Genomic DNA, 26,472 nt, shown 5'->3' with positions numbered 1-26,472 from the left:
GGAGAACCTTCCACAAATATTTTCGATGTTAAAAGCCAACCTTTTGTGTACCTAGGACTGCGAAAGATTATGATAAACCAATTACTTTGAGCAAAGTTACTTTGAAATTAAGATTCCTCATATTAAAAGAACTTGAAAGGTTAAAAGACATATGAATATAAATGTTCACTTCAAATGAAAAATCAAATAGGATGATCAATATGTTTTCTTAACTATTTGCGATGCACTTCCTCTGTGTATTTGTTTGTGTTGTTAATGCTCACCTTCAGTTGATGCACATTTTCAAAGGGTTTATCACTGCAGTTATCATGCATTCCAAACAAACTTCTAGTATAGAATTTCTTGGGAATCCTACAAGATCCGTTCAGTCAATCCAATTGGTTAAATTGTTGTTCATATTGAAATGAATCGAGATTTTTTAATGTTCTTTTAGCCCATAGTTGGTTTTCTGGCATTAGTATCTTTAGAATGACATCATTTTTTATATCACATAACCATAATTCTTCAAGTAAGTACCCTCTTTCACATGGCAACCGATCAAAATAAGTACAATATAAAAAAAAAACTTAAAACACTTTTTCATCAATTGAGAAAAAAGTTTATTCGTTAGACTAAATAAAAAACTAATTTAAGGAGTCGTTTACCGAACTCTTACCCAACAATAACTTACCGGTGAGAGTTAACGCTTTCATTAACTTATCGGGTAAGATTTATCTAGTTACCAGGTAAGACCGTTACCACTCGGATAACTTTTATCTTCCTACCAAAGAGAGTAACACTTCCATAAATAAATGGATGTTGTAAGAAACTATGAAAACACCAAGAGTGTGATTGTAAGTTACAATGATTTTTTCTATTATTTAGACGCACAAAAAAATTACATTAAACTGAAAAAGTACACAAGGTGGCATAAAAAAAGCTCTTGCAATTCAAAATCACAAGAAGAGAACAAAACAAGGAAGGAAATGCCATCATCATCTCCCCCTTCCCTTAACCCGCCTCAAAGAAAAGGAGATATACACAAAAAAACATATAATGGCTAAAACGCCCTTTGACATCCCAATATCATTGCTATAACTCGCAAGTCTTCTATAAAACCAAAAACCTAAATCCAAAATTAAATCACATCCAGATATGCTTCCTCAAATATATATCTACCCTGGTACAAATTAAAAAATGTGCATAACAAAACAGCCAGCTTATATGTTAAAAATATAAACCTGTTAGTAGTGTCAAACACATACCTAAGCCCACACTTTTCTCTTGAACGGGTTGACCCAAATCCTCTTCTGATCCAAAAACGAATCAATCTTCATAGATTCACTCCTTTCCCTCTCCATCGCACTTGGCTCTGCAGATTTCTTTGCAGTTAACCTTGTTGATCTTCTTGTGTTGTACACTTTCTGAACAGTAGTCTCCTTTTTAACAGTGTCTTGATTTCATGTTGTAGTCCCTTTCCTTCGGCTATATATTGCAACTGCTACAGTATATTTGGGATGCACTTCGTCTATGTTCCAACAAACAGTCGTTTTTTGCGATTTCTTCACACTCATTCAGTTGACTCCCCACATTGCAGCAAGTAGTCGGGGCCTTCTTTCTGGTGCTGGAAACCATCAGTGTTTCAATTCATTAACCTCGCCAATTGCCTCCTTACTCCACGACCAGTCGTCCTGCTTTTTGTTGCTGGCACAGTTTCTGCTTTTGTTTTCTTCACCTTTTGCCGGCAATTCAATTGATGATCCATCACTTTCAGACGGTGAAGGTTTCAAGATCTCTTCAATCCCTTCAACTTGGTGATGTATGACACAAACAAACAATTCTAAAATCAATACAAAAAATATGTGTACATTGATGCTAATATATGTTTTGTTTATCAACCAACACGGGTGCTAATCTAATAGCACAACAACGTTTTTTTTTGCAGCAGACCAATAGAAACAAAACGCAACCAAACAGATAAAATTCGAGTAYATCTTTTTTCAAAGTGAACACAATGAGAAGCATAGACCAATCAAATTAAATTGAGAAACTTATCATCACAGAAGATTTGATGGCATCGGCTATTCTATACTAATATATTTTTGCTAAGACAACCTTTTCTCGCTACAAAACCGTCCATCAAAACCTGGACACATGCACCTTATATCGCAAATGATTTCCAAACCATACATATCCTTAGTTTAAGACAAGGTTGTTTGATCACCTGATAAAAATTCTCATTGCTCCATTAACCATAACCATATTCTTATAAAATAGCCCATCGTTTGAAAAGACCAAAATTATTGTAATAGACTCGATCCAATGTTGTTTTAGTAGACTAATTCTTAACGGTAAGCTAAGGGGCCGTTTACCATACACTTACTCGGATAAGTGAACAAGTTAAATTACTTTACCAGATGAATATGATAAGGACCAGGAATCTTACCCGGTAAGAGCGAGACAAAGACCAAGACTCTTACCCGGTAAGTGAAAGCGATGACTCTTACCACGGTAAGTATATACCGAGTAAGTTGTTGCATACGATACATTTTTGATTGACTAAAATCTTACCAAGTAAGTAAATGATAGTGTTAAAATTTACCTAGTAAACGCTTACCAAGTAAGTGTTTGGTAAACGGCCCCTAAGTGAAAATATTGACTTACTGCTAAGCGCTTATCAGGTAAGCATTGGGTAAAAATGGTGCTAAAACTTTAATGCTACCTATAAAAGTAGAACCTCAAATGATAAAATGGTAGAACAAACAAGTAGTTATCAAGTAGTGGAGTTTCTTTGGCTTATGTGAAGGAGAATTACCCATTTGTACCTGCATCAAAACAATACACATGTTATTTTGTCTTTTATAGGAAGAACACAAATTAACACTAATAAGAATAATACAAAGGAAACATGTTAAATAAGTCTACTTGTTTGCAAATGCCAGACTCATAATGACCAGATGTTAAAATTTCCAATAATAAAATCAATCAAGGAATAATGAATCTCAATGAAATAATATACTCTCTCAGGTAGTATAGTTGCGCTTCCTTTCTCTTCAGCTCCATTATTTCATCAGCAYTTCCCCCCTACATGGCAACATCTTTATCACAGGATGGTTCTGGTTCCAAATCAACCTAGCACCTCAACCTCTAAGATGGYAGTTGGCCTCATCGGTATTGCCGCATTAGGGGCCGATAAGTAAATAATAGTGCTAAAATTTACCAAATGCTTACTCGGGTAAGCGTTTACCAAGGCACATTATCTAACCGAATGAATATGGTAAGGACCAAGAATCTTATCCGGTCAGAGCAAGACAAGAACCAAGAGTCTTACCCGGTAAGTGAGAACGATGACTCTTACCACGGTAAGCGATCACCGGATAAATTGTTGCATGCGATATCGTTTTGGTGGACTAAAATCTTACCCGATAAGTAAATAATAGTGCTAAAATTTACTGGTAAGCACTTACCCGGTAAGTATTTGGTAAACGGCCCCTTAATTCCTTTTGCTATAGCTTCATCATCGCCCCTGCGCCTTCCACCACCAGCTTTCCTTCTAGTTCTGTTTTGAGTTGGTGTAGCAACGTCCCCTTGATCAACAGGTTAAGTGGCAGAATGAAGATCACCAAGCAGTTTTGATCTTCATGCTCCAATTCGTAGTTGTGGCATTGTCATCCATGCAATTACATCCAACTCATACGCCAAGTGTTCAGCTCAAGCCTCCAATTAGCTATACAAATATAACAAAAATATGCAAAAACAGAAACAAATTGGAACCCTCTATTAAGAAAAGATTATCATGCAAAAACATAAACAATATAGCTAGGGAGAATAACATCATCTAAATCCACAGGCACTACCAATAAAGACCAAAAAATTGCAAAAATGAGACTGAAAAAATGCATAATTAAGAAGGAATATATGTCCAAATTATATATTATTCTTAACAAAAACGCTTGAAGATAATTATGAAGACTCTACATTCTTCTTCAATTTTTTTCCTTTTGGGAATAGCAAAATCTCAAAACGTATATAATCCAACAGCATACAAAATTACATCTGTTCCAGGTCCGAGCATCAAAATTGAAAAGTAAACAACTATTTGAAATCAAATCACTTTAATCCATGGCTGAATGAACAAGAACCAATGCATATGGTTGAATGAAAATCGTTTCGTGGCAACTTTTATTGTTCCTTCAGCACCGGTTTCGCCAACCTATGATAACATAATATGTGCTTCCAGTTTTGCACAACAGGGGACAATATATAACCCCCAAATTGAGATCCTTTTTCAGTAAGCAAACCCATTATATTAAATTAACAAACAAACCAGGAACTCTGGCCCAATGAGGTAGTAAGCAAATCCATAGTAATTTTTTATGGCATAGCATGTAAAGGGCAATCAACAATAAAGTAAACCAAGAAAGATTAAGCAAATAGCAAAAACAGAACCTATGCATCAAGGATCCTCCCAAGTATATAAAACTCAGGAGTATAGTGGGAGTCAATTGATTAACTAAAACACAAAATTAAGTTCAAAAGTGTCAAATTTATGAAAATGCTCATACAAAATTGAAGACGAATTGCCATGTATGTTTAAGTATTTAGCAAGAATGTTGCATATGTTTTTCAAAACTTGAGTTTCTTGAAAACCCACATGAAAATTGACAAGCCACAAGAAAACAACAAGTACCTTTTCAAGTTCATCTTGGACCTCCGACAACTTTGCAATGGATAGAACAAGCTCATGATTTGCTCAGTATTGTCCTCCACGATTTTCTCTCCAATATCGGGTTTCTTACCCTTGTCAGCCACCATTTCAGAAACCTGTAATGAAGTGATGAAAACTCCGAAATGGTTCTTGCTCTGGTGACGGAGATAATTTGTTTGAAAGGAGACAAGAAGTAGGCTGTTTTTTAAAGGGTTGAAACCCTTGAAGCAGACTCCCTGACATGGGTTTGGAGCAGATTTTGCTGTAAGATCTTGAACAAACCAAGTTATTTTCTATGATGTATATACATTAGTAGATTACATTAAAATACTTCTCCAAATCACTATAAATGACCCCTAAAGGAATTAACAAAACATGTGAAATCCATAAATGAAAGGATAGGGAAACCAAATTCAATCTAACCTAAATTCAAATAAAACCAAAAACCCGAAATGGATAGGGAAATGTGATCTATAATGAAAGCTTACCTGAATGTCTTCAACGAAGAAAAAATGGAGATAGTAGCTTACCTGAATGTCAGCATACAAATATGAAGGCTTACCTGAATGCCGTGATTCGTCTTCATGATGAATAGAATGGATATATCGTCTATGAAATCATCACTGAGAACCCAATATCAAAACAAATTTCTAAATAAACTTCAGACGTCCAAGATAGGAGCAAACCAACATTTTAGCTCTCAAGCCTGGCTAAGGCGAAAGCTCTTAGGCGGCCATTGCGAATGTCTGCGAGAAACAAGTCTTAAGATTATCATCACCAGTATCAAAAAATAAATCAAATAGACTTGTTGAAGGATATCACTGTATAAGGATCAAGCTCCCATGGGAATCATTACAAGTGATTTTGTGAATCGTAAATCTAGGGTTTACCAAATACACTTGTTGAATCAATTGGTTACAGAACGGAACAACTTTCGCAAATACAAGTAACCGAGTATTTGCAAAGATCGAATTATATAAAAAGTTGCAAATAATTCTCACATCATAATATAACGTAAATCAATACCTCAGAGAAATTGTTGTTGAACCTCAATACTTCAAAACCCTGGTTATATTCACAGATGAGGTCGTCTTGGGAGCCACGAAATTGATTTTCAAATCGTCCATTTGTGCAAAGGGGTCAGGATGGGAAGAAAGCAAGCTCTGACCTTACCAAACCTGTTTTGGTGCACAGGTGAGAGCTGGAAAAGGGAGAAGAAGCAAAAGAAAGTAAGCAACCTGACCTTACCAAACCTGAAAGAGATGATCCATGGTTTTGAATTGTGGTGGAGGAGAGCAATAATGGAGAGACGCATAGGAGATGATCCATCGTTTTGAAGCTTTGAATTTTGAATTTTGAATTTGAATTTTGAATTTATATCTGAAACACAAATGTGGGAGACTGTGACAAGAAAGGGGGTCTGAAACCTTCCAATATTGGGTTTTAAAACCCTTGCATCAAAAGCTTGTACATTATGTTTTATAACTTGTTCTTAAGAGTTTTTTGAAATTTATGCATAAAACGGCAGTACTTTGTGCCTTGTTGTTTGTAATTAAGATAAGTGTCTAAATGGTTATATATGTAGTATAGATGTATATAATATAATATATTCTAATAAAACAAATAGAAAAAGAGAAACAAAGAAAGGCAAAAGACCAAAATCGCCTTTGAGTTAACCGGGTTAACAGATTTTGTTAGAGGAAGAGACTTAGAACATGCGTTTTTGTATACCACAAGGACATATAGTGTAATAAACGTGTTTGAGAGACCGTAATAGGGAAAACCAAAAAATTACAGAGACCAATAATGTAATTTACTCTTGTTATAATTACACTAGAATTTTCAAAATTAAAAAAAGGACTCCATGAAAGTTGAAAGTAATTCTCTTTTTGAAATTTCAATTTTTTTCTTTTAAAAATATTATAGCAACTGTGTTGGAGATGCTCTTATTCGGACAAACGTCGATTACCGGCAACCTCGGTTGTACATGAGACCTGCCTCTAAGGACATCAACATAAGGACATTTATATGGCTGAGACTCGGTGGTTGAAATTGAACACAAGATTTGTCTTGTATTCGAACAAAATCGTTCCGTTTTTTTTGTCAACTAAAGATGCTCCTATTATGTAATGTTTTTCTTGGTATTTGGTACATTCGACTTGATTAATTAAGAGTAAATTATAAATTTCGTTCTTGTATTGCAAATTTTGGATTGGGTCCGTCCAGCGAAATAATTACATGTATGGTAACCATGGTTTTACTTTTATATATATATATATATATATAGAGGTTGGTTATTATACAACCCTTGATATTTGTGCAACCAATACAACCCAATCTCAACCGTCCATTTCATTTGATGAATATGTGATTTCATAGAAGTTTTGATTGTTTCCTAATATAAAGTATTAATCATAATTAATGAACTHTATTCATATTCCATAAATATTCAAATCATAATAAATAATGAATTCTCATCTTTTCTATAAATATCTGAATTAATTGGGTTGCAAGGGTTGTACAAATACACAAGATTGTAAAAGAAATATACCCTATATATATATATATATATATATATATATATTTAAAATATTTATATAAGAGTCCAAATAGATAGCTTTCCGCAACATCTACACCACTGATTTCCCGTCTTTGGCCACAACTTCCCTTTCATCTTTTGTCAAGCACCTCTAGTTTTTGGTCCACCACAGTAAACCCCTAATTTGGAAAAATGGTATTTTTGATTGTGAAGCAAAGTTATCTTTAACTCATGATTTTTTGTGAAAGATAAGGAATATGATATTAGATTAGAAAATAAAATGGTTTTATTGGAAAATTATGATGATGTTGTTCTATTTGGTAAATTTTATGTTAAAACGAGTTTTACAGGGACATTTGAATGGTGAGAACTATATGTATGATTATAGTTGGTCACTTTTTATTGTGACAAGAATAAGGCAAATGGATCCATAGACATATGAGTCGATTTTATGTGTTTTGGGATGGTTGTTCCATTTTGTAACTGGAGATAGGCATTAGGTCATCAGGAGCACTATGGTACAAACTCTTGGAGCCAAATACCGGCCACTGACCATATGGTGTAATTTCTAGCGATATAATTGGGATCATCGGGGGCCTTGAGCTAATGAACACGGTTGGTTAAACTCATTGGCCATCAACCTTTATTGTAACTCTATAACGTGGAATTGTGGCCTACTTTTGTGTTCCACCACTAACCATGGAAATCGGGTCTCCCCCGTCATCCTGATATGTATTTTTGGGCTTCATGCATTACTTGGAATATATGAACTTGGGATTTAAATCAATCTCGTAAACTTTTACCGTATTGATTATTTATATCATTTATAAACTATTTGATCTCACTAGACGTCAAGCCTAACACTTTTTCTTAAAATGACATATCTATCAGGTTCTCATAGTGGTGAGGATCCGAAGTCTTGAGCGAAGTGATTTAATGCCGGTAGAGGCCCTTTTGGGAGAACTAGCTTTTATATGTTGACATTATATTTTGACAAGGTCCTTTTGATGAAGATAGTGACACTCGTTCATAATATGAACTTAGAGTAGTTTAGATTAGTATGTTGTTATTTCTCTTCTATTCATTTGGGTTGTAAACGTTTTTCAATTTCTCCTTTTTGGGTGATTTTTATCTATATAGGCACTTATTCTATATCGACTTTCTGGTTTAATTTAGCTCCTATTTTGGGGATGTTACAAAAATAATGGGTTTTATTGTTGATACGTTCTTAAAAAAATGGGTCTGGGTTGATTTTTCTTGTTAATTTTATCCTTTAAAAATTGGTTTAGGTTGAGTTTATAAACTAAGAGTGAATTAAGTACAAATCGCTAATGCGTAAGCCATTCTCCAGATGTTAAGAACAACAACTGTTATAAGTTTGGAAACCCCATAATCCTATGATACTCTTTCAAACTCTCTGTAATCCCCACAATAACTTCGAATCTATGTATCAACTGATTTCCGATTCAAAACCATACAAAGCAATACAAGACAAAATCAAAAAGAACTGAGAATAAAACGAAACAGGAAGTTGGATTGACGATTCCAAATCTCGGCTTTAGGCTGCATTGTACTAGGTTCACAATTAGTTTATACAAGCAAAATACCAACAAACATCGTTTTTAAGAATTTAGAACAACTATAAAATCAAACTTAAAACCATTTATTCGAGTGATGTTGATTAGCCTTAAAATTAAGTATATATTAATAGTCAGTATCAGTTATAATTAATTCGTATAGCGTAAAATCATAGTTTCTTGGTGGTCACACCACATACTAATAACGTTCCTAACAATCAACAAATCCATTAAACTTGATTAATTACCAAAACTTACTTTGCTTGCATGTTATGTTAATAATTAATCCATTTGTACTTAAAGAAAATCCACTCACTTTATTTCAAAACCAAGAATTCTTGAGGTTAAAAATAATTAAAATTTGGAAAATTTTCTTAAATATATTTGTTAATGTATTTATCTTTTAAAAAGTGGTTTAAAATATCGTTTACCAAATGCTTATATAAAAAAAGTACTTACCATATCACTTAACTTAGTGGATGTACACGACAATGACACATAATCTTACTTGGTAAAAGCGATGGCAAAGACCTAGAGTCTTATTCGGTAAGTAAGAATGACGACTCTTACCTGATCGACGTTTTTTAGTTAAATTGTTACATACGATACCGTTTTGATGTAATAAAATCTTACCCAGTAAAGTAAATGATAGTGTTAACTTTCACAGGTAAACTATTGTAGAATAAGTGTTTAGAAAAACGGTCTCTAAGTCTCGATTATTGTTGAATTGTATGACTCGTGAAGATGGAAAATAACGAAATGAGATTAAAATTTATGATTGCAACAAATACATTAAGTATATATTTTCACGTACAAGATTAAGATTTACCAAAACGTTTATCAGGTAAGTGTTTACTGGCAAGAATAATCACTCTCATTTACCTTATGGAGTAACATTCTTGGTCATTAAAAGTATGATCCCCCACTATGCCAAAAGCAAGAGAAAACCCGAAATGTCTAGGGAGAACAAAGGTTCCCAGAAATATATTGATAAAAAAAAAACTCAAGGAACTCATCGATATTGATGGTAAACGTTTATAGCCTGATAAAGCCTTATCGAGTAAGAGTTATTGCTCTTATTTACCAGCTAAGTGACGGGATCGGGATCGTTCGTGCTCACCTAGTGGGCAGAATGTCCCCACAATGGCGGTGCAAGAGCACGCCGACACTATGATCGCTTGCAAGTAATAAAGTGGTACAAAGTACCGAGATCGTTCCCACATAGAAGGTAGAGATTCAGAGATTTTTCATGAACTTCTTGCACAAGTTTCGAGATGTAAAATAAAGTTAGATTTTTGTTTATAAAAAGACCGAAATAAGACCGACTAGCTAATTAACGAAATAAACTTCTAATATTAAAAGATGGACATGGTTGCAAGTGTTGCTTAAGATAAAATTAACAATAAAATGGTTAGACTTGTACGAGTTGTTTATAAAAGCTCCGATCTCTCGAAAGTGAACTTTTATAACCGGGCCTCATAAAATTCCATAAGGTTTTTAAGTTTACGACTTCGAAACTTGCCGATCTAGCTAAAAAGTAAAAGAAATGTGATTTTTACTCAAATCTCTTTGTGATAAAAATACCTATTGCTTAACCCCTAGCTAAATGCATGCAAAATTCGCGTTTCCACGTAATTATTCAAAGACCCTCTCGAGTTCATTGTGTATCACTTAAGCCGTATTTCAGATCCGCCCATCTCTGGGTCTAAAATCTAATATTAACACTTCAAAGTCATCATCTTATCCGTATTTTAAGCACCGTCTTAAGTGACCAAGTTACGAAGTGATAAAAGATAAAAACATCCAAATATTATATAAACATCCTAAGTTAAACTCATATCACACTCATACAAATAATTTAGCTAGACATAATAAAAGTAATTAAAGACGTAAAATAATACTGAAATATAAATTACATTAATGTAAAACTAAATTACAAGTACAAGGAAGTAAAATACTAGAAATTAAAGACATAAATTAAAGACATTAATTAAAGACATTAATTAAAAAAACATAATAATACTAAAAGAAAAGAGAAGAGAGACACACTAAAGAGTATTGTGTCTTCAAATTGGTGTTGGGCACACCTCAAAATGACTCCCCCAAGCCTCTTTATATAGGGGAGAGAAATGGATGATAGTACACCCAATCATTACCTAAGGGTAATTAGTACAAAGTTAAGAAAATACAAAAGAAAATAAAATAGAAGAAAGAAGACAGCTCATAAGCAGCTGGAGAAAATATATGGAGAAATCTTCAAGCTAGACGTTTCCCAAGAAGTTGTAACAAGGCTGGTAGACTTCCCACAGTGGTGCCACAGTGGGCAGTGCTGTCAGAAAAATACAGGTTTTTAGAATAATACCTCTTCCTTTGTGTTTCATCATCTTTTTAAAACTTTTTGGAGTAAAAGAGTAAAAACAAAAAAATTGGGTATTTAATAATAACAAAAAAGGAGGAAATAAAAAGGAAATAACTCTTAAAAATAAGAGTTATCAGTAAGACTATCGATCATTGTCTTTCCTCTTACTGAGTAAGTTTTTCAATTATTATTATGTTCATCTAGTAAGGTAATTAAACCGGTAAACACGTAAATGTTTAGTAAACGATCCCTAAAAAACTTATCTGGACCGAAACAAACTGATATATATATACACTGAGAACTCTTATTTTTATATAGTTTATGTGTAAATCACATGTCGCATTTTTATGGAAGAAGAATTTATATTGAAACCTTATATTAAACAAAAAAAATGATATTATTTAAAGACAATAGAGATAAATTACAGGTTTGGTTTATATACGCTAATAAAATAATTGATCGATTATCAAACATATAGATCTTCTATGATGACACCGGCCTTATCAAGCGAGCATGAAGAAACCCCGAAAATCTTACATGATTAAATATTAATAACTTTTACACGATTAACATTTACCAAATAAAAAATGTTTATCAATAATTTTTCTATATTAATTTAATGGCTGAAATTGTCCAAAAGTGTTATGTGATTAAATAACGGAGGATAATAACTTTTTCATTTTAATATAAAAACATAAAATATTTAATTTAATATAATTTAATTAAAAAAGTTATAGTATTTAGATTACATTATTATTTTCGTCCCCAAGATTTGTTAATAATTTTATTTTCCATCTCTATAGTTTAAAAATTGTACAACCATAAGGGTGATGTCTGATTGATTTAAACTCGAGCTTCAAAGATCAAAAGTGTCTGAAGGTTTTACGTTCAAATCCAAATAAAAATAAAAATCCTCTTGTGGCCATCCATGTTCAAAAAAACCGGTGACTCCGAGCTATCCGCAAAGCAAGTGATAGTCATGAGATTAGTCGGCTCGCATAACGGATTAGATATCCAGGTTAATCAAAAAAAAAAATTGTACTGCATTAATTCCTACCATTTAACAAACATTTTGGACAAAAAACCGTAAAATAAATCACAAGAGTGGTGCCTGATTGGTTTGAGCTTCGCTCCAAATATCAAAAGTACTAGGAGGTCTCATGTTCAAATCTAAGAAGTAATAAAAATCCCCTTGTGGCTACAGAGATTCAAATGCAATGACTCCGGACTATCTGTAAAGCATGTGGTCGCGCTAAAATTAGTCGGCTCGTATAGCAGGTTGCATATCCAGATTAATAAAAAAAAACCCGCAGAATATTTATTTTAAAAAAAAAATGTTTATTCATTGCTATAAATGGGAAGTACGCACATCTTTTGAAACGTTTTCATTTCAATCCTCTTCCTCATAACATGCAGTGCACCTCCATCATCTGTAACCAAGAAACGGATCACAACCTACAAGAACCCTAATTTTCATCAATTCTTCCTAAAACCCTACGAACATTCAATTTCTGGGTAAGAAAAATGATCCCACTCAAGCCCATTCTCTCTCACATCGATAACATCCCCTCGACGGCCGGAAAATTCAAACCGGATAAATCATCGGTCTACTACATCCACCACCGTCTCCCTAAATTCACACTATGGCCGATCATCTTTCTCTCCTTCATCCTTTTCTTCTTCTTCCTATCTCCCACTTCCACCACCTCCCCTCGCCGCCGTGGCCTCCGTACCACCTCTTCCTATGGCGGACCAGCCTGGGAGAATCGAGTCAAGTTATCTGCTAAACCCCGTTCCTGCACAGGTCATACCGTCCTTGTTACCGGCGCGGTGGGTTTCATCGGCGCTCATGCTTCGGTGGCCCTTAAACGCCGTGGTGATGGCGTGGTTGGACTCGATAACTTCAACCGTTACTACGACATTACCCTAAAACAATCACGGAAATCGAAACTCGTGGATCGCGCCGGTGTGTTCGTCGTCGAAGGTGACATCAACGACGAGGTTTTGCTCCGGCGACTCTTTGGCTTAGTACACTTCACTCACGTCCTCCACCTTGCGGCGCAAGCCGGCGTCAGGTATGCCATGATAAACCCTAATTCATACATCAAATCCAACATCGACGGATTCGTTAACCTTCTAGAAGTTGTGAAATCGACGATTGAACAACCGGCGATCGTCTGGGCATCTTCTAGTTCGGTTTACGGCCTGAATTCAAAAGTACCCTTCTCCGAAAAAGACCGAACTGATCAACCGGCGAGCCTGTACGCCGCCACAAAGAAGGCCGGTGAAGAAATCGCCCATGCTTACTATCATATTTATGGTCTATCGATTACTGGATTGCGATTTTTTACTGTTTATGGACCTTGGGGTAGGCCAGACATGGCTTATTTCTTTTTCACCAAAGACATCTTGAATCAAAAACAGATCTCGATCTTTGAAGGGCCAAATCATGGAACAATTGCTAGGGATTTCACCTACATTGATGATATTGTAAAGGGTTGTTTGTCAGCCATAGATACAGCAAATAAGAGCAGTAAGAAGAAGGGTGAATTTAGGATCATTAATTTGGGGAATACTTCCCCTGTTTCAGTCCATAAGTTAGTGAGCACATTGGAGAAGCTGTTGAAGATGAAAGCTAAGAAGAAGGTGGTTTTGATGCCTAGAAATGGGGATGTGCCATTAACCCATGCGAATATAAGCTTGGCTCGAATGGAGCTCGGGTATAAACCTACCATGGATTTGGAAATGGGGTTGAAGAAGTTTGTGAAGTGGTATCTTGATTATTATGATGCTAAGAAGAAGAGTTCTTGGTGAAAGTGATGAAGAGAGACAGGTTTCTTTATGAACCCTTTTTCAATTTATAATAATTATTTTTATTAACCTGGATATCCAACCTGTCTGTTATGCGAGCCGACTAACCCATGGCGACCACCTGCTTTGCAGATAACTTGGAGTTAGAGTCACCGCATTTGAACTTCCGTGGCCACAAGAGGATTTTCAATTTATAATCTTTATGATCAAAGCTTAGTTGTTCTTATTAAAGATGATGATGATGATGATGAAGATTGTTTGTTTAGTGACTTGACTTGTATGTATTTTTGTATTCATTATTTCAAGTAGTAATCAAATAAAGTGGTGGCTTTCTGAAGTGGTACCTCTAAGAGGTGTTTAGTTGGAGGTAACGAATAAGATTGAAAATAAACGAAGTTTGTTTGGTTTTATATAATATAATGAGTTTATTCTTTTAGATGTCTAAATTTTCATTTTAGGTCAAACTGAGGTGAATGTCTCATTTTTCATTTTCTATCATTTTCCCTTTTAATTTCTCAACCTGAACCAAAGGGTAGCCAAAAAAATAGTATCATGATATACTCTTTTGTTATTTCTAGTTACCTTTGAAACAACGTACATCAACGGAAGAACGTACATTGATTATTATATGGGTTTTAGTTAAACCTAAATTGATTGAATCAGAAGAATGTCTCTCTGGTTAAAATAGAAAATTTAAAATTAAAATTTCTAAAAAAATTCTATTTATTTTGGAAAATTGAGTTTCTATGCTTAACGGGGCCCTCTTTATACAAAAATATATGCTTCTATGTTCAAATAACGAAAAATAGGCTTTAAGATTGAATTATTAAAAATATCATTCACCCTTCAAATATTTTCCAAAATATCCCTTCCAAAATTCTTCTATGCAAAAAGATGAGACCAATTGAAATCCACTAAAACCCAAATACTTATTAATAAATTAAATTAGAGTAAATTACGATTTTTCATTCCTGTAATTTGTTAAAAATTACTGATATTGTGTCTGGAATTTTAAAATTTTGGTTTTCATCCCTATAGTGTGTAATTCATTTCTATTTTTGTCCTTGAGTTCAAAACATTTCTTTTAAGTATGAAGGACTAAAATAGAAATGAAACGTAAACCATAAAAACAAAAAAAACAATAGATTTTAAATCATAAAGACAAAAAATGTAATAAATTATAAACTATAAGGATGAAGATTGTAATTTCAAAATCATGAGGACGAAAAATATAAATTTTCAACAAACCACAGGGACTAAAAATTAAAAGTTTCGATTTTTTTGAGAACTTTTTAAATAAAAACATATTCCCTAAAAAATTTCTAGAATAGAAAATCAAAAGTCAAAATTTTAAAAAACAGTTACATTTATCTCCAACATATTTCTGAGAATGATTATAATATTAAAATATTATTTCCTTCCTTAAATATTTATTTTTAAAAATTCATATTGTTGTTATATTTGGAGAAAAAAACCCTTCGATCTCTTGCTTTTCTCTATTTTGTAGATAAATTTTGGGAAAGCTACTGGAACGAAATATTTGCTCAAAATTCACATTTTCTTTTTTCATTTTTGAGAAGCTGTTGGATATACTTTAGACCATCGGGGTGTGCAAAACCTAATTGGTCCAAAATCCGAATACGAAGCTGAACTGAAAATAAGGTATTTATGCAAAACGGAAAATTTAGGTTGATAAAATTGAAGTATATTCCTACATAGACTCTACTCATAAATGTGAAACTTGTGTTGAAGCTAAATCAACATGATCTTCATTTCAATCAATTGAAATTTGAAAGAAGCAATAATCCTCTTGATTTAATTCATTCAGATGAAGAAACTGAGTTCCACTCCACAAAGTTTGAGTCCCTAGCTCTTGATCTCGCAAATACCCTTGAAGAACTCGATTGGGAGTAACAAATGGTCAAGGACTAAAAATGGGAGGGAGAGAAGTGAGCAACTCATTTTGCTACAGGTAGAGCCCGAAACATAACGTCATTCTGTTTTCGTCCGTTGTATCCTGGGATATAGTCGCACTACGGGGAATGAAACTGTTTTAAGGACATTGTGCTCAGCACAAGCCTGAAACACCATATTTGTTGTGTTATGTCTGATGTACACAATCTTCTACTCTACGTTGCATTTGTCTGTTTCATCTGGAACTACGAAATATAACTTAACTACTCCATGTATCTCAAAAATTGGGGGTTGCTACTCATATCCCTTCCTCACTCACATACCCCTGTAGGAGGGGTATGAACAAGAATTCACCCAATTCTTTTTCATTAGTAGATCTCGAAAAGGCAAACGCCTTAAAGGGTCATCTAAATCCGAGTTACGAGTCAAAAATCATATCCTCACGATGGTTATACAATTTTTCACGATAACTACTCTATATCAACCTAATGACGACGAGTTTAATGTCATATTTATAGATGCTTGATATAAGCTTGACGGAGTGCCTTACAGGGATTTAATTCGTTTTTAAAGTCACATTAGCACAAAGGTTAAAAAAACTCGATGGAAGACAATTTTAGCGAAAGAACTATCCCGGTTTTTACAAGTACAATGTTTGTAAAAAATTCAATATTAAAAAGAACGATTATTTTTTTTATATAAAATGTTTCACATAATTATTCAAAATATAACTATTTCTTACAAGCATTACAAAGTTCAAAAAATGGAAACCTATAGAAGGATCAATTACGAAATAGAGATGATACTTGTTTTTTTTTTTGTTTTTTTGAAAACGATAAAAAAAATTCTGATCGAGATGTGCTACTATCCAATTCACTAAGGGGTTGTTTGTCATTTGTTGAAGGGTTTGATGCAGAATGATTAAAAGACTCTTATGATATAGTACAAGATGAAATATAATTGTTTAATAATTGTTTACAATGAAAATAGAGCGCTTAATGGTTATGGAAGACCCATGATGCAAAATCATTCGGAGGGTTTTAGAATCATTAAGAGACAAATTTTTTTTATCAAACAAGATTCACTTCATAACAATTTAGAAGTTGTCTCTTAATGAAACTATTAAAAGGTAAACCAACAACCCCTAAAGCTAAATGTACTATACATTTATTTGAAAGAATTGTTCTTATAACAAAGTAAAATAACCAAAATATCTATTTTTTTCATTCTCTTTCATCTTTGTTTTCAAGAATAATACCGATTTGATCCAAACATTCTTAAAATAACTTTGGTAACGGATCACGAAATCTTGGTCATCTTCTCTATCTAATAAATGTGAAGTCTCCTTTCAAATCATTTGTCCTGTACTCACTATGCTTTAATAAGAACAACATAAGGATAGATTATAAACTTCTAGTAAAATGATCATCCATAACCTACAAGACCTAAATTGTCAATAGGCACCAATCACGTTTTAGAAGTTCGTTCAAGAGTCACTCCACCGACTGAAACGCTTAGCAAAGCTCCCATGTCAATTACATTCATTCTTCTCGTTAGATCTAAACTGATAAAAACATCTACATCAGATTCTCAAAAATGAAAATAAATGAGATCTTCAAGATTTTAGATTATATTTTTTTTTTGCTATAATAGATACTTCAGTTTTTTTTAAATCAATGAAAATAAGATAGAGAAATTAAAACATCTCTAAATTTAGAAAATATTCTCCAAAAATAATTGCTTATTAGGAGATTTTTTTTTATTGTTTCTAAAAATGGAGTTAATAGCATGTATTATTTTATATACTATTTATTTGAAATTTTATTAGAATATTTTAATAATATGATTAATTTTATAATCTTTAAAATAAAAAGGATGTTAAAATTAAATGTAATTTTTTTTATAGAAATTTTGATTTTTAATTTAAGTAAACAACTACAATTTTACAAAGCCAAGATTTAAAAAATAAATGAAATATATATACTATATTATAAAATATTTGACAAAAATTCTTAAAAATTATTTTTTATGCATGAAATACTGTTTATTGATGCATATTACTTAAAATTCAAGATTACAAGTAAATTGTGCGTAAGTACAACTTATTAAAACTTTATGTTTTGAATTCGTGTAACTAACTGTAAATGAATATAATCGAGAAGATAAACATCTCATTTTAAGTATAATTTTTTTAAAATATAATTAAGATAATCATTAAAAATATTTAATTATTATCTTTATAAATAAATATATTATTAAACAAAAAAATAATAATAAAAGAAATATAAAAAAAAATTCTAAATAATTAGTTTAGTATTAATATAATTTTTTTTTTCAATTCTTTATAATATTTTTATATTTATATCTAATTTAAAAATAAAAACATTATCATTTTCTCAAAACCATATAAAATCGTATTATAATATCGATTGAGACAAAAAATACAAAACATTAAAATCGAGATGTATTTCGCAGCATTACTGTTATACTTCTATAAAAACACGTATGTTTAATTGGTTTGTGAACCCTGGGCCACCTGGATGTACGGACCGAAGGGATAAATATTTAAAAAGAAATGGTGCAATTAGGTTGAACGCTTCTCTGTCAGCCTGCTCTATTTACATTCATATTCAGGGTCAGGGACCCCATCACGTGGTTCAGCTTCTCCTTCCTCTCAATCGTGACCAAAACCACAACCCTCCCACGATCAAATCAACAATTCATATCATGAATCTTTGTTAATGGGCACCAAATTTAGCAACCCTTTTCACGATCATCATCAAATTAAGCAATGAAAGGCGGGTTTTCGGCGCCTGGTGATTACATCTACTTCAAGTCGCAGGTCCCTCTCCATAAGATCCCCGTGAGTTTTTCTGTTTATTTATTCTTGCTATCTTTTACTTGATTATGCATATTCGGATGTACCCAATTCGTCTGGATCACTTGGATATTGGTTTCTCGATTCTTTATGTTAAAACCCTATTTACAGTTTTGATTTGAGCATCCCATCGTTCGATGTTTTGTCTCAGTGAACCTAATTCGCTAATGGCTATACTTCAAAATTCTGAGATCAAATGGGCTTTTTTGCACCTTTAAATTGGTATATTAATTCAAACATTAAACTCTATAACAGGTGTTATAAATAGAAAAATGTTGGTATTAGGTTACTTCAAGATTGGTATCCATCAATCATGTAGTTGGCTGCACATGAGTGATTATTGAAAACGACTCCACTTATTGCTTGAATCGAGATAAGGTTCTGACTTGACATATAACTTTGGCGACCTTAAACTAATGGAAGTTAAGTTTAGGCTTTTAAGGAGGATCATCGATGGCTAAAGCTGACTACCAATCCTCTGTGCTGTGGACCTGTTTGCTTTTCCTGTCCTTTTATACCATTTTGTGTGATTATGAAGACAGTGCTATCATGGTCAAGGTTGAGTGTGTTCTTGTTTTATAGTATTTCTACAATTATATCTGCAGATTACATCTCACTCTACTGTTTTCCCTGATTTTGATTTTGGCAGATGTTCATTGCATTGGCCTTTATTTTTCATTGTTTTATCATAATTTGATGTAAGAACAATATATATGGACATGAATGATATGCTCCCCCTGACTGATTAATAGAGGGGAAAAAAAAAATCATATTTTGCTAGTTATACAACTTATCCAGCATTACTCATAAAAGGAATGCACTGAAGGCAAGTGATGTTCTTTGCAAGTGGAATATTATTAAACATGTTATTCCCTTAACTAGTTATGCTCTAGATGCCTAGAGATGTGATCTGGCAAAAAAAAGTTTCTTCTACATTTGCTGCTGATCCCCTAATAGTACCATCTTTCAAATGGGTTGTCTTTCCTATTATATTAGAACTTTCTAGTCTGAAATTTTGCAATATTTGATGTGATTGCAAAATACTGGGGAAAATGGCACAATTTTGAGTTCATGTCGATACTCAGATGGTTCTGATGTGATGTTTCTAGTTATTAATCAGAATCCAATCTAGTTGGTCAGTGGATCATATGATCCGAAGTTTATAACAATACTGGGTGGACTTTCATTGTCTGTATTGTTCCTGTGTTGCAATGTGACATTGACCCATCAAAGCCCAATGATCAAGAACAAGAAGCATTGATTTGATATATGTTTTGCAGATTGGCACAAAGCAATGGAGATATTATGACTTTGGTCCTAAAGTCGTGCCTCCACTGATATGTCTTCCTGGCACTGCTGGCACAGCAGATGTCTACTACAAACAAATCATGGCACTCTCCATGAAGGTGAGGGTCTAGTTATTACATTTCCATTGAGGACTTCTTTAACATTGTTAACTATCTCAACCTATCACGGTTGACAAAAAATGAATTTCAAGTATATATAATAAAGTGTAAGGTATGCATGGTAATTCAAATGAAATCTATTACTATTTCCCTCCATGAACATATGTTCTTTTTGTTTCTCCAACATTTGTATATGGATTTTATAAAGTAGTAGATTTGTTCGACCTGTTGCCTTTTAATATATATATATATATATACACATACATATATATATGTATGTATATATATATATATCTGCAGTGCTTAGGCTTTTGATGCTTGAGAGATAAAATTTGGTTTAGTGTTTTATAATGGAATTGTACCATGTTCCTTGTTTCTTTTTCTTTCTCAGGGTTATCGAGTGATTTCTGTTGATATTCCTTGCGTATGGAACAATCAGGAGTGGGTTCAAGCATTTGAGAAGTTTTTGGATGTTATTGATGTCCACCATGTATGATTTCCAGTCACTTTATTTAATTATCTGATTCCCTTTTCACAAAATTACTTTTTGAAAGGGACTTCATTTTATGATTTTAGACATACAGATAAATAGCAGAGTGTAACATTCTTTTTTTTTAGAGAAATCTTTATTTAGTAATTTTAAGACATGCTATTAAGCTGAGTAGACAGGCTGATCCAATTTCTAGGTTTATTTTTCTTCTCATTCTCTTGTACGTGTTCAAGTAGCTTATACAGATTCATCTCATATTTAGAGCCAGGGATGATGTAGCTTCTTTGTGTGAGAGGCAACTAGAGTATCAGAGTCTCATTGAAAGTAAATTTTTGATCTGGTGACAACTCATATTGTGCAGACGGTAGCATGAGAGCGTTGATCACCTCCTATTGCGTGGAAATTGTAGAACTTTTATCTTCAATTCATTTTCTATTAGGTTTGTCATTAGAAGATCATTGTTATAGTTGTTGAGTAGCTAGGCGTTGAATGAAAGAAGGAATAATAAGTTGAGGGAGATACTACTGTTTGGCAATTAAGATCTTTTGGCTAGAAAAAACCAGATGATACCTATGGACTAGAGCAAGAGCACAATTGCATCCAATGGATTGTTTCTTGTGTTAGGAGGAGAGCATCTTCACGCAGTGGGTGGCTTTTTCGTGTATGTGACACACTTTATCCGGTCTTTCCAATAGACTTCTTGTCTGAAATAAGTTAACAAAGTAATACTGGAGCTTGAGCTTTTATTGTTATAAAGCAGCATGGCTCTCAAGTCTCAAGAAATTATTTATCCATATTGACTCATCACTCATAGCCTCTTTGCACCAAATGAAGCTCAGCATTTAAGGTCCTAGCATGAGGCCACTTTGGAGAACACCAGTTCCTTTACCATATCAAGCTCATTTACAGATGCTATATATTTTTGCACAATTGTACATTGTTTTGCCAAATTCGCTAACCTGTATAAAGTGGAACTTCGTTGATTCTACTTGGGTATCGGATACACATTACAGTAGCCGAACAATTGGTACCTTCGTTTCATTCACTAATTAAATGATTCTATTTGGCTTATCAGTTTTCACCTGTCTCATGTTGAATCTGAAATTCTGCCTGGTTATTGTGGTGTCCAATGTCTGATCTTTACTGCTATAAGAATCAGATTGTATCACTTTAAGTGACACAACGACCTATGTACGTAAAGCTTGTCCTTCATGAACTTTTTTGATCGAAAGTTAAACTCTATATTTAAATATAAAAATATGTGTATTGAGAGTTTAATGGTAGCCGACATATCTTACTAAAATTAGATGGATCGAGGATAAAGTACTACTCTTGACTTTACAGCATTTGTGAGCTGTTGAAAATTTAATGATCTACTGCAGGCTGTAGTCTTTGTCTGCAAAAGCAAGAGCCTTGAAGTATTGGCATTTGGCAGTAAGGCACACACATGACTGCAATTTATAGTTTTTTCCACTGTTATTATGATTATTATAATTATATCATGCACTTGTTGTAATGTGATCTGTTAATTGAGTGTTCATCATGACGAAACTTAATTGGCTGATCAGTCTTTGTCTAACAGATACATCTTTATGGCACATCCCTGGGAGGATTCTTGGCACTACTTTTTGCTCAGCACCGACCACGGCGAGTTAAGTCATTGGTACTCTCAAATGCGTTCTTGGAGACAAAATATTTTGCAGCTGCCATGCCTTGGGCTCCTGTGTATGTACCTATATAATTTATTAAATTAAAATGCTTTTTAGCTGGATTGATCTTCCTTGTTCCCTTGTATTTGATCATTTGAGTCTTTCTTATTTTCCAATAATGAGGTCTGATCCAACCTAGCAACTATTGGTTCTTTCAATTGAATCATTATCACTTCACCCAGCTTAAGGGATTGATAATTAAAAAGCGTTTAAAGCTTAAAAGGAATACTGACTTGTTTCTATCTCTGCTCCTCCTGCAGTGTTGGCTGGACCCCTTCTTTTCTGCTGAAACGATATGTCTTAACAGGAATACCTAGTGGTCCTCATGAACCATTTATTGCGGATTCTGTGGACTTCGTTGTCGCACAGGTGAAATTTTAATTTACTAATTAATAGCTTGTAGCTGCAAAATGGCTTTAGAACCTATACCTTTGATTTGGCAGAAAATCGCTAAAATTTTGATACATATAGGAGGTGACTTGTAATGTCAAGTGAAATGGACAAAGGGATGGTATTTTGTCCTTATGTTTCTCTGTTTGCAGTTTTGTCTTTCCCCTTGATAGTAGAGCCATATTTATAAGCACACACATTAAAATCTACATTTCATGGATGCTGGGATACCGATACCTGATGCATGGCTAGTAGGATTCGCCCATTCTGAAAATTTCAGGATAACTTATGTCTAAAACCAAAGCGATAGAAGAAAGAAATTGTTTTATATTCATAGAAAATATATATACACACACACACACATAGAGGGAGAGAGTCATGTTCATACAAGAACATTAACCAAATAAGAGAATAAGAAAACAGTCGAATCACATGTGATTCACGCACGTCGCCGCACACCGTTCCGTTGATTGTTAGTGTAAAATCACATGATTTTGTATGTGATTTGGATGTTTTCGTGTTCTCTTATTTCGTTACTGTTCTCGTTTGAGCCTCCCTCTCCCTCTCTCTATATATATACATATACATGTATATATATCAAACACATATTTAAGATTAACTTCTATCCATCTTCTATGTTTAAGACTTTAACTACTACCTCCATGTTAATTTAAGCTATCAATGAAATTTTTTGCATCTTTTTTGCCTTTTTTTTCCTCTCTTGCAGGCATAAGATGCAAGTTTCACATTAGATTCTTACCCTTAATGAATAAATTTCAATTGTGAATTTTCATCAATCGAAGCACCCAATATGGGGATTTGGCAAAAGGGTGTAGGCAATCTAGTGTTTTAACTTTCACCTGAGCTGATAAGTGGAAAACATGCAGGTTGAGACCCTCTCAAGAGAGGATTTGGCTTCCAGGTTGACCTTATTAAGTGATGCTGCTTCAGTTGGACCACTAATGCTTTCAGACTCTTTCATCACTATAATGGATGTATGCTCCCAAAACTCACATGCATTTGTTAATATATATATATAGTCCCCTTCATTTGTTAACCACACATTTAGTAAAAACTTTGTTAACCAATCTCATCCATGAAAATTGGATGGATTAGATGGAATTAGTGGCAATGTAATATTGGGTAATGAAACGCGTGTCCATATTTGAAATCATAAGTGAACGAAGGGTATTTTTGGACAAGAACATTATTTGCAGTTTCTGATTGAAATTATGTGTATTATTTTTTTTTCCGATGTTCGCTCATGAAATTATGTGTATAGTTGTTCACTTATGAAATTATGTGTATACATACTAATTCACAAATGAACACCTTCACTTGAGCTTTTCCCAAGTAGCATATTTCTGATGTTCACCTATGATTATCATGTCTTAGTGCATCACACATAATATGGATGAACTTTTGTAGATTAGTTTCACATATGAAAATGACGTGAAGTGAAAACTACTTGCGGATATATTAGGTATCCACCTAATAATATCCTTATCTTTCTCGCATTGCAATTCTCTCCCTCTCTCAATGTGTGTGTGTGTGTGTGTGTGTCAAAATAGGGATATGATTAGGTAACCGCCTGATAAAAATAATGAAATGAAAAGAAAAAGAAGTACAAAACTACCCCTAATATAGGTTTTTATAGTTAACACTATTTAAGTGGTTAACAAATGATTGAGGCTCTCTCTCTCTCTCTCTCTCTATATATATATATATATATATATGTAGTGAGAGGTTCAAATAAGAAGGCCAAATATCGTGAGAACTGAGAAGATAAGAAGAGAAGTTTAAGGGAAGATTCATATGTAAATCATTGAAAAAATCCATTTGAAGAGGCATATGTAGACCCATATGAATAATCTATAACGTTTATTCATATATACATCTTCAAATAGATTTTTTCAATTATTCACATAGGAACCTTCCCTCAACATGTCCTTCTTACCTCACGATATTTAGCCTAATTATTTGAACTGGCCCATATATATCTGGTCAGGTTTAGGGGAAAATCGTAAAAGAATGAAAAACTGAGTAACAATCTAGTAACCGTTCATCTGTAAGGTATGCACAGGTGCATAACATGCACATGTGCATAACATGCACATGTGCATAGAAACCAGGACACATCTTCAATTACATGTCATGCACATGTGCATACCTTACAGATGAATGGTCACTAGGGTGTTCCTCAGTTTTTCATTTTTTTGGGGGTTTTCGCGTGAACCTCCCCCTATATGTTTTTGTGTGTGTGTATATATATCTTGACTACTCATGAGGATACACATCTATGTTCTTGTTTTGTTTGTGCATTAGAACAACATTACTATACCACATCTTACTAAAGAAGAAATGCTCATAATAATTTACAGATAGAATCCAATGGGTATTTTTTACATGTTCTTCTGTCATATTCTGATTTCAATCGTCTTAAAGTACTTTATGGACTGATTTCAATGGTATCTGTGTTTTTTCTTGTTAAAGACAAACGACAAATGTGCAATACCTCAGCAACTCAAAGATCATGTAAGCGAAAGGTATCCTGGTGCAAGACGAGCATACATTAAGAGTGGCGGTGATTTTCCATTTCTTTCACGCCCGGATGAAATTAATCTCCATCTTAAGGTAATATTTTCATATCATTTAGGTCATTTATTTGTCTTTAATGTGCATTTGAGATCAGGTATATATGTTTTATAGACAAAGGATCGTGTGAGAATAGGAGTTAAGGTGAGAAGCATAAGAAGGAATCTGGTCCCTTGATCACTTTTAATCTCACCTCCACCCAATGAATTGTGCTCGATACAGGAATTGATCCAGTGCATCTCGGTGCATCTCATTAGTGTTGATCTATTAGGATTGATCCAAGGGTCGTTATCCTTTCTTACCCTTCTCACCATAACTTCCATTCTCACCGGAACCCGACCCATGTTTTATATCATTATCTCCATTCTCCATTTTGTGCTGTTGAGATATGGTGACGGAAATTAAAACTCATGCTAAACAAAAGGTCTATCTTAAGTTGTAATTCAACATGGTGGCAGTTGCACCTGAGACGGGTTGGTGTAGAAGCTCGTGAAGACCTGGTTCCAGGAATCCCAAAGGCTGGCGATGGTGCTGATGGCGGCAGTGGTGGTGGTGCTGGTGGCTCTGGCGAACCAAAAGATGATCAAGAAAAAACTGATGATGCTTCAAACCCTGATGGCCCTTCCAGCAATGAGGGTCAGCCTCCTCTTGATCCAGAAAGTAACGATTCTCAAAATCCAGACAACCAGCCGCTCGGTGATGACTCTCTTCCACCTCTCCTACTAAAAGCATTCTTTGAGAAAAACGAAGTCGTTCTGGCCACAAGTTTTCAGCATTTCATGCTCAAGTTTTTCGTTCTTTATTATCAACTTCCTGTTAGCTTGTTAACTTTGTACATCAAAGATGAGTTTCGATTGTTTGTGTAAATGCCAACTTTTTTGTTTGTAAAATATTTTTTGGTTATTGTTTCTATACAACCATTTCATTTTATCTTGTTGGTTACGCAAACGTTTCGAGTGTATTTTTTGTTGCTGGAAATCGAAGTTTGAACGTTATGGTATGATTTCTTTCGACTTTCCTTGCTGAATGTTATGCTACAAAGGCTAGAATGTGTAGTGGCACACATGGATCGGGTTGAAGGTGTTTGAGAAAACCCAATCTTACTACTTCCACAAGC

The 26,472-nt window shown here is 33.8% G+C and overlaps 2 protein-coding genes, 1 long non-coding RNA gene and 1 other non-coding gene across 5 annotated transcripts; 2 read left to right on the top strand and 2 right to left on the bottom strand.

Moving 5' to 3' along the window:
- Positions 1-2,625: 2,625 nt before the first annotated feature.
- On the bottom strand, positions 2,626-5,183 carry LOC112522207. The gene is made up of 3 exons (XR_003070139.1): positions 4,670-5,183; positions 3,447-3,706; positions 2,626-2,804 (listed from the first exon to the last, which is right to left on the bottom strand). It is a non-coding gene; the product is annotated as an uncharacterized LOC112522207 (long non-coding RNA).
- A 161-nt stretch (positions 5,184-5,344) lies between these two features.
- On the bottom strand, positions 5,345-5,470 carry LOC112522329. Its single transcript, XR_003070163.1, has one exon. It is a non-coding gene; the product is annotated as a small nucleolar RNA SNORD14 (small nucleolar RNA).
- A 7,216-nt stretch (positions 5,471-12,686) lies between these two features.
- LOC112522027 (UDP-glucuronate 4-epimerase 5-like) lies at positions 12,687-13,976 on the top strand. The gene has a single exon (XM_025131082.1). It carries the CDS (start codon positions 12,687-12,689, stop codon positions 13,974-13,976), a length of 1,290 nt encoding a protein of 429 aa, XP_024986850.1.
- A 4,566-nt stretch (positions 13,977-18,542) lies between these two features.
- On the top strand, positions 18,543-26,354 carry LOC112521379 (maspardin). 2 transcript variants are annotated; one of them, XM_025130207.1, is made up of 8 exons: positions 18,543-18,750; positions 20,046-20,171; positions 20,563-20,661; positions 22,244-22,386; positions 22,631-22,739; positions 23,648-23,755; positions 25,254-25,394; positions 25,814-26,354. In XM_025130207.1, exons 1-8 carry the CDS (start codon positions 18,679-18,681, stop codon positions 26,219-26,221), a joined length of 1,206 nt encoding a protein of 401 aa, XP_024985975.1. In that variant the 5' UTR covers positions 18,543-18,678; the 3' UTR covers positions 26,222-26,354. The 2 variants fall into 2 exon arrangements, with proteins under 2 accessions (XP_024985975.1, XP_024985976.1); XM_025130208.1 differs by lacking the exon at positions 23,648-23,755.
- Positions 26,355-26,472: the final 118 nt, after the last annotated feature.

The sequence above is a fragment of the Cynara cardunculus genome (assembly GCF_001531365.2).
Source record: "Cynara cardunculus var. scolymus isolate 2C chromosome LG 11, CcrdV1, whole genome shotgun sequence".
Classification (NCBI taxonomy): domain Eukaryota; kingdom Viridiplantae; phylum Streptophyta; class Magnoliopsida; order Asterales; family Asteraceae; genus Cynara; species Cynara cardunculus.
This window is presented reverse-complemented; position numbering and strand designations above follow the sequence as displayed.

Excerpts from the sequence above, each read along its gene's own strand:
- LOC112522027 (XM_025131082.1), top strand. The coding sequence starts at position 12,687 with ATGATCCCACTCAAGCCCATTCTCTCTCACATCGATAACATCCCCTCG.
- LOC112521379 (XM_025130207.1), top strand. The coding sequence starts at position 18,679 with ATGAAAGGCGGGTTTTCGGCGCCTGGTGATTACATCTACTTCAAGTCG. Across the intron at positions 18,751-20,045 it reads TCCCTCTCCATAAGATCCCC|ATTGGCACAAAGCAATGGAG; the intron begins GTGAGTTTTTCT and ends TATGTTTTGCAG. Across the intron at positions 20,172-20,562 it reads TCATGGCACTCTCCATGAAG|GGTTATCGAGTGATTTCTGT; the intron begins GTGAGGGTCTAG and ends TTTCTTTCTCAG.